Source organism: Haemorhous mexicanus, chromosome 1 (genome assembly GCF_027477595.1).
Source record: "Haemorhous mexicanus isolate bHaeMex1 chromosome 1, bHaeMex1.pri, whole genome shotgun sequence".
NCBI classification, from domain to species: Eukaryota; Metazoa; Chordata; class Aves; order Passeriformes; family Fringillidae; genus Haemorhous; species Haemorhous mexicanus.
The window spans coordinates 5402299-5411173 of NC_082341.1; the positions used below are offsets into that span (position 1 = coordinate 5402299).

At 39.4% G+C, this 8875-nt stretch overlaps 1 protein-coding gene across 1 annotated transcript in view; it reads left to right on the forward strand.

Moving 5' to 3' along the window:
- Window positions 1-3002, forward strand: part of LOC132339346 (sodium channel protein type 5 subunit alpha-like) — a 40615-nt gene extending 37613 nt beyond the window's left edge. Inside the window, exon 27 of the mRNA XM_059869553.1 lies at window positions 87-3002. Within this exon, the coding sequence (XP_059725536.1) occupies window positions 87-1231 (1145 nt within the window). The 3' untranslated portion in view covers window positions 1232-3002. The remainder of the gene's footprint in view (window positions 1-86) is intronic.
- Window positions 3003-8875: the final 5873 nt, after the last annotated feature.

Consider the following 8875-nt stretch of genomic DNA (forward strand, 5'->3'; position numbering starts at 1 on the left):
ACACCTCAAGCACAGAATATAACAAAACAGACATTAATTTGACTGACTTGACCTGACAACATTTTATTTTCCTTTTCCTTTCAAAGGTCTTGGAGTTTCTGAAGTGTTTCGATCTTTTTTCTCCCCTACGGTTTTGAGAACTCTTCGTTTGGCGCGGGTCGGCCGAATCCTGAGAATAGTTCGCAAAGCCAAAGGGATTCGAACTCTTCTTTTTGCACTGCTGATGTCTCTTCCTGCCCTGGTCAACATTGGCCTTCTGCTTTTCCTGATTATGTTCATTTATGCCATCGTGGGCATGGCAAACTTTGCCTGCCTCCCGCGGGAGGGTGGGATTGATAACATTTTCAACTTCGAAACATTTTGTGGTAGCATTCTCTGCCTCTTCCAAATTACCACATCTGCTGGCTGGGATGGTCTTCTGGCCCCCGTGCTGAAAGAATCTGATAAATGTGCTCTCCAATTAAATGTTACAGGGACAAAGAAAAATAATTGTGTAAATAAGGGCTTTGGTATTTTATATTTTGTAAGCTATGTCATTATATCGTTCCTCATTGTTGTAAATATGTACATAGCTGTCATTTTAGAGAACTTCAGTGTTGCCACAGAGGAGAGCACGGATCCTCTTTGTGAGGATGACTTTGATATGTTTTATGAGACATGGGCAAAGTTTGACCCTCTGGCGACACAGTATATAGATTATTCTGCCCTCTCAGACTTTGCAGATGCTCTGGCAGACCCCTTGCGCATCCCAAAGCCCAACAAAATCCAGCTCATAGCCATGGACATCCCTATAGTTAGTGGAGATAAGATCCACTGCTTGGATATCTTGCTGGCTTTCACTAAAAGGGTCTTGGGAGAAGCTGGAGACCTGGAGAGTCTTGAATTAAACATGGAAGAAAAGATTGCAGCTGGCAATCCATCTAAAAGTTGTTACAGCCCAATTTCTTCTACCCTTAAAAGAAAACAAGAGGAAGTGTCAGCTCTTGTTATTCAAAAGGCCTTCAGGAGGTATTTGAAACAACGTTCTCTTCAAAATATGTCCTTGTACCGTTGTAAACATAACAGTGCTGTCTTTGGACGAGAAATACAGGACAAGCAAAGTCTTCTTGAATCACTGCTTAATGAAAATCATGGTAGGAAGGCAGATAAATTACGTCCTGCTTCTTCCATATCCCTTCCTTTATTTTATGATGGCTTTGCTGAGACAGGCAGCAAAAAGCTTGACACATGAGGTCACCCCTGGCTGCAGCATTTTCAATTAAACCAATGTCACCTATTTTCAGATGGAGGCCATGTTTTGATCCCACAAATACTCTACATTTAGAATAATACTGGCAGCCTTCAAGTATTGTAATTGTTCAGATTTGCAAATGCTCCTTAAAGCACTTAAGATTTGAACAATTATGTCATAAATATTAGAGGAAAATCAAACCATGGAATTTTTTTCCTCAGCTACTGGTGTTGGTGAGTTAATTTTTTCAGCTGTCATTTTTCTGTTAGTTCATGTGCTTACAGAAGAAGTCTGTAAAAGATCAGTTGTAAGCACTTATTTATGAACACACAAGGATATAGAATAAGGTATATGTCTTTAGGGAGAGCCAATTTTTCCAAATAGGTTTTATTGTAGCAAAATTAAGTAATACTGCACTTCTGTAAAGGAGCTCACTCAAGACACTTGAGTATAATCAGCCTCCAATTTTGATTTTTTTTGGGATCATCCTCCTCCTAATGTCTTTCAATGGATTTGTTTATGTCTAAGAATTTTTGAGGTGCCTTTGCACAAACACCTAAAGGGATTTAACAGATCATCCTCAGTTGCCTGTGCCTGAAAGTTGTACATAATTTGTTCTTTGTATATTTCAGTGTATTAAAATTGTTGTAATCATAATTAAAATCAAAGAATGTTGTGAAGGAGATAATGTTTCTAGTAAGGAATAATTGTACATAAAATTCCATCATTGTACTTTATCCCTGGGAAGCACTACTTAGTAATCTGAAAAGAAGTTCATGGTGTATCTCGTGAGGTAGCATTTATTAAATTTAGAGAAAGCATTTATTTCATTGACTCTGAAAAAAATATATGAGCGATGTGTAATAATATTTTACTGATTTTTTTTTTATTTTGCAGTTTGGAATATGACTGGTTTAAATTCTTCAATTAAGACTTCCCATGCTTAACATGTTTTTGTCTATTTTCTAGGAAGTATCTTCAATTTCATTTGTTACAAGACAATCTATTATTGAGGGGTAGAACAACAGTAATAGAATTTTCCCAAAGTGGCTATCTATAAGCACAAGAAAACTGAAAATATTTTGCTATTCACAGGGAGTCAGAAAAAATTTAGCATTTTCAGGCCAAGAATATAAAGAACAATAAGGTAATGAATTTTCACTGTCATTTACCTTTTTAAATACTATGAAAATAGGACAGATTTAGTCAAAACTAAGCTATTTTGGGGACAAATAAAGGCACAGGCAAGCTAAGAGTTAAAGAGCTCAGATACAGTATAGTCTGAACTAGATTTATTATGGAAAAACATTGGAACAGCTTCCCCAGGGAAGTGGTGGAGACCCTGTCTCTGGAAGAGTTCAAAAAATGAGTGGATGTGGCACTTGGTGCTGTGGCTTGGTGGGCCTGGAGGTGTTCAATCAAAGGGTGTGATAGTAGGGATAAAATGTTTCTAAAATCATGGAATATTCAGGGGAGTTAGGAAGGAAGGATAGGCCTGGCAGGCCCAGGGAAAATGTTAGGCTGCACCTGTATAATCATTTAATGACTATGATAACTGATATGATTGTTAGATGTGATGATTGTTTGGTAATTGGATATAATAATTGCTTAATTGCAACAAGAATCATGAGAAAAGATGCTGGGGGGGCTTTGATGGAAATTACAAAATCCATGCTTGGATGAAATCAATGTATACAATAGAACAATGTAAGTTTAATAATGAATATGTAGTTATATAATGATAAGGGTATAAAAACATGTTCATCCTGAACCATGTTGGAGTCAGATTTGGGTCTGTACCCCTGTCTTCAATAAAAGCACCTGCATATAATAATTCTGTGATTATGTGTTCCTGAATGCTAACAGGTGGACTTGGAAATCTTGGGGGTCTTTTCCAACCTTAATGATTCTATGATTGCTTTCAGAATCAGCTTCTGTTCATAAAAAAGATCTGCAGAGCTCTCAGGAGAGCTCAGGGGCAGTGGGATGCAGAGACACCAGGTGAGTCTGTCTCCTGTCCAGCCTGGATTGTTTCATACACAGTGGTGCTGCTCAGGTAAAACTATAAATTTTATTCAGTGTGAGCTGGAGTGAGCTCTGGAATGAGCTAAAGCTTTTGTTCAACGATCAGGCTCCATTAGATGGCAGCATTTACTGTGGTTTAGGATGTGGCCAGTCTTCAGTGAAACAGGTGAAACACGCACTACAGCATAGAAGTACCAAAATAATTCTAAGTTGTTCTGAAGAAAAGTGTCACAAGTCTCTTTTTTCCTGTCCTGGGCTTTCAAGTTAGCCACAGGTCTCTCAGTAAGCACTTGTTTGCTGACTGTTCTGGTGTCTGATAGACCTCAATGGTTATGAAAAAAAATAAAATTGTTCTCCTGTGCTTGGACTTTCCAGAGGGGTAGTTCAAGCATTTCTCTATAGCACTGTAGAAGGAAATGTTTCTTAGAGAAGAGGTAAGACTGCTTTGTTCTTGCATATTGGAAAAAAAGGGAAGACTGGAAAAGCCATGGAAGAGAATTTTAAACATTAATCACTCTGATCTTTGCAATTAAAAAATATTTGTTTGGATGCAACACCGGGTTCTCTGTCCATACCTAGAAATACTTCAAAGATGAACACTTAATTTCTCTTGCAGAAATTTTGGACAAAATCATACCTGGCCTGAACACATCCTTAGTGATTATGTCACCTCAGCAACATACAAAACCACCTGAATTCACCATGGGGCTGATTTAAAAGTCTGCCTGATTCTTTAGTATTGCTTAAGCATTAAAATTTCTTTAGGAGAATGGAAGTTAGAAGGAGAATGGTGATATCCAGCTGCTGCAGCTTCTTCCTGCTGGATTTGTCCAAAAGCCAGTTCAGCTCCTGAAGCAATTTCTTTAATAAGTGTAAATGGTGATGAGTTAAAGCAGTGAACAGGTGGGAGCTTTTGCCAATTCTCTTAATATGGAACTGTCAATTCCTCCAGGTAAAACTGCCTGGGTTTCTGTGGACTCTGTGAGAAATTCAGGAATGCTTGGAACACAGAGGAAGAATATTCCTTTCTGTTTGTGAAGTTTGATACTTAAATCAAAGAACAGCAGCAACAAAGGAATATTGGATCCCTCCAGTGAAGAAATACTGTGAATGTAGAGCTCCCAGGGAATTTCTGAGGGTCAGCAGTACAGTACAAACCAGCATTGCCTCCTTAGTGCTGGTGCAGATCTCTGTTTTACATGTCCATGTGTCACTGTTCCTGTGTGGAAATAGAATTAAACAGACCCCTAGGAAATAAAGAGGTTTTTCCACTTTTGTGGTAGCACTGTGTCCCTTGGAGCAGATTCCCCAAAGGTTTTGTGGAAGTTGTCCTTTTGCTCACCTTGCAATGTTTGCACTATCCACTATTTCCTCAGGATTCAAAAGAAACCCCAGATGCAAAAAAATAAATTCTTTGAAAAGAAATAACTTCTAGTGCAAGGTTCCTTGCCCATGGCAGGGAGGTAGGAACTGGATGATCTTTGAAGTTCCTTTCAGCCCAAATCATTCTGTGATTCTATGAAAGATACCAGAAAGAGAATCTCATCATTTCATCTTATCCCTGAACCTACCAGAGGTTGCTGTGCTTGACAAGTGTGTCATCTGCAATGTCACTGTCCAAAGCCAGCAGTGAGCTAAACATTCTCTCTCAACATGAGAAATCCTCACAAGGTAGGTGGTGCAGGAAGACATCCTGAAGTATGCTCTTATCATTCATGTTTAGAATGAATATTCCCATAAGAAGAGCACACCAAACAACCTGAGCAGCTTCAGGCAGAGGTCAGGGTCAGGGCTAGAAGTGGTGGGGAAGAGATCTTGTTGGCTGGAACCAAGTAGAACAAATTAGCCAATATTTATGGAAAAAGTTTCAAAGATGCAGGAAAATACTATGACTAAAGAGACACTTTAATCAACAGCCTGGGGGTCTATCAATTGATACTATTTGGACATGCACTTCTATTTTCTAGTCTAGGGCAAATTACCAAGAGATTTCTCACCTGCCCCCCTCTAGAAACTAAATTATGAGTCCTCTGTGACATCTACAACATCATGTCAGATTTCTTTCTGCAAGTTTCTTCAGCACCCTCATCCATTAAATATATTTGGATGAAGGCACTGAGCAGTGTCAGAGCTGAATGTGGTGGCACAAGTTGTGAGTCTTTGCTCTGCCAGTTCCAGGGAAAATGTGTGAAGGCATCAACTTAGTAAGTGGTTTTATTGATCTTCAGAGACTTTTGAAAGAGCAATAGAGATGTTTTGGCAACTCCTCAGGAAAAAAAATAGCTGTTTGAGCAAATCTGTTGCAGTTATCTGCATTGTGGTTCCATGGAGTTAAGGTAAGGCAGGCCAAGCTGATTTTAATGATAGTCCTTACCTTAATGCAGAGCTGTTCCAGTTCTGGGCAGACTGAGAGCAATTGAAGTTTCCTCTCCAGTTTCCAGGGAAGTTGGGTTTGTGCAGGAGCATTCCCAAGTTAGATATCCATAGGTTAGATTTCAGACAACAGCCACCCTATCTTGCTGCCCAAATATGGGGTAGAATTTGTCCTTAGGGACAATTTAAAGTGCTCACCAGGAAGAGCAGATATTTTCTAAGTTTCCTTTTATATATTCATACTTTTCTTGAAATGAAGAGGGTAGAACTGGAGGTAGTATTTTAGTAATTTTCGAATTCTGCAGAGACTGCTAGTCTCAGCGGTCTCTGCAGAATTCATCAGCAAATATTTCATAGCCTTACTCCAATTATCTATTTTTTGTGTTTGTGGCTGAAGTAGTAACACAGACATGAGGCAAATAAAAAGCCATCCTTGTGTTCTTCACTTGGTAGATTTTTGCTGCTGCTACCAGTGAAGCCTGTAACTGCTGCAGCCAGAAATCTGGGTTTGCATGAGAAGACAGATTCTCCAACATCTGTGCACAGAAATTCACCAAAATATTTCCAGCTGTTCCTTTCCTCAATCCCATCCTGAACAAAGAGAACAGAAAATTTCTCCCCCTTTCAATGAGATAAGAGTAAGCTTCAATACAAACAGCAAGAGGATTCCACCACAGCATCTTTAGAGAATAACATTTCCTTCCTAGACATACATGGTGCCCATCACTGATTTATCAGGCTCTGACATCCCATTCAATAAAACACTTGTGCTTATGTCCATTATGTCCATTGCTTTTATCTTCAGCTTCCTCCTCTGAATTGTTTTGTCTGCCAGCTCTGCACAAGACAAATCCCATGGCTGCCAAAACATCAAATATGAGGGGTAGTAGTTAATGTCCCTTACTTTCCTAAATGGGGGGCTCACCCCTTACAAACAGCCAATAATACAGACCCCAAAAAATCCAGATAGGAAAGGGACAATTAATACACAAGATGGGGTAAAATCAGTGCAAGCTGCACTTTCTAATACACCTGGGAATCCACCAACCAGAGGGCAATGGAGCTCACACAGGTATTGTGATTGAAACCTTATGTTGCTGTATTTTGCTAAGTGTAACCTTATGTTGTATTGTGATTTTGCCATAAATGAGTGTTTTAGGCTGCTCAAAGAATCACTGGCAAAAGCAGGTTCAATATGAAAGGGAAAGCATGATGGAGTTCATTAGCAAGGTTCTCTCTACTACTAATTAGGTGGTTAAAGCAAACAGAGAAAAATCAGGCTAAAACCCAAAATCAATCAGTCTAAAATTAAAATCAACCTAAAAGGACCTGTGTGAAGGCTGGGGATGGAAAAGAGTAAAGCTGGAAAGCACAAGGATAAAAAGGAATAAGGGAAATCCTCCTATTGAGTCATAAGGTTCACAGTGGCTCATCCTGCCAAATTCAGCCCAGGACTTGACCAACAGTTTAGGCCTAAAGGTTTCAACAATATTTGAGTTTAGCAGGGTTTAATTGATAACCTAATTTCAACAATTTAACAAAAGATTCTATAGAATTTGCTCTAAGCACAACAGTAACTCACTCATGGGCCTACTCAAGACTCTAATGAATCCAAGAGAGCACCATTCCTGGTACATTTCTGCATCATATTCACACTCACACACACAAACCTAAAGGAGTTTGTGCAAGGAGAAAATTCCCACTCAGATTCACTGAAGTGCTCAGGGCAGATGCCTTTGCATCTTCTCAGAGGATGAAATGTTGAGCCTTGAGGAGTGGCAGTGTCAGCCCAGCTTTCATCATCAGCTTTCAGCAGTGTTCCTCTGAGCACAGCAACCTGGAGAGCCCACAAGCTCCAGAGGGAGATTCTGATCACAGCTCTCAGTGACCAGGAGAGCTCAAAGGGTCTCACTTTGGATGCTGCTTATGTCACCATCATATTTTCTGAAAAATCCCTTCACCAGCATTTCTCTCCTGGGAAGCTGAGAAGCCTCAGAGAAAAATGAAAAACAATATTATCTCATTTGCTTCTCATGTGTTTTGCTGCTTTGGGATGTGGTTGGAGACTGTTTATCCAACATGGGAATTGTTTTGACTTAATGACCAGTCCTGGGCTGGCTGTGTCAGGACTCTGGAGAGAGTCACTGGTTTTTCATTAGTATTTTGTTAAACCTTCTGTAAGTATCCCTTCTCTATTCTTTAGTATAGTTTAGTACAGTAACATAAAATAATAAATTAGCCTTCTAAGAACATAAAGTCAGATTCATCATTTCCTTCCTGCCACGGGGGACCCTGAAAATACCACACTGCTTATAGGGTTGCAAGAGTTTTGCCTTCAGTCATAATGACTTCCTGTCCTGGACAAAATTTGGGTTAGTAACTTTCTTGGAAAGTTCAATAGCAAACATGTTGTTCCACTTGGGCTGTTTTGCAGGCAAGATAAATAAGTTTCTGAGGCTGTTGGTTAAAAAGCAGGAGCTCATTAGACAGCCCAAGTTCCTGGAGCCCAACAGTGTTCCAGGAGCTCTTCATCAAGGCTGAGCCCTAACGAGCATTTCTGAGATCTCAGTGCAGCCTGAGGGAGTGGGAGGGGAACAGATTTCAGCATATTATGTATCATTCAGCTGAATCAAAATCCCATGTAAAATCAAGTATATTGAAATAAATCAATTTGACATTAAACATCTCATGCTCCATGCTTGGAACAGCTGAAAGAATCTGTTTGGAATATTGGACTCTGAAAATCAGGCATGGCTGTTCTTCTTTCTGAAATTATCCAGGGTCAAGAGTACAAATGAGCAAACATTTAGAGAAAACCTTTTTTATTTGTTAAAGACATGGCAATGGTAAAAGCAAAAATTATTATTTTAGAACCTATTTCCTCATCTTAATGCTTATAGAAACAGTGAACAACAACCATCTTCATTTAAGATTTTAAATTTTGTGTGTTTACCCATGTACATAGAAACAGGTATTTTAATTGCAGTGCAATTAACTCCATAATATTTCATAGCACGCCATGAATAATATATAAGAAGTAAATTGAAATCTGTCTTCTTATTTCCAGGTTTGGTGATGAGAATTAATGGATTTGAATGCCACACTCAGCTGTAGTGAAGGGAAAACAATGGGCTGGGTTGGCAGAGGCTCTCATTTCCAGGTGCCACCTCATTGCCCCACTCATCTCATGCCAGTGCTCAGTGCCCAGTGGGCCATTCCTCACTGGAAAATGCACATTTTCAAACC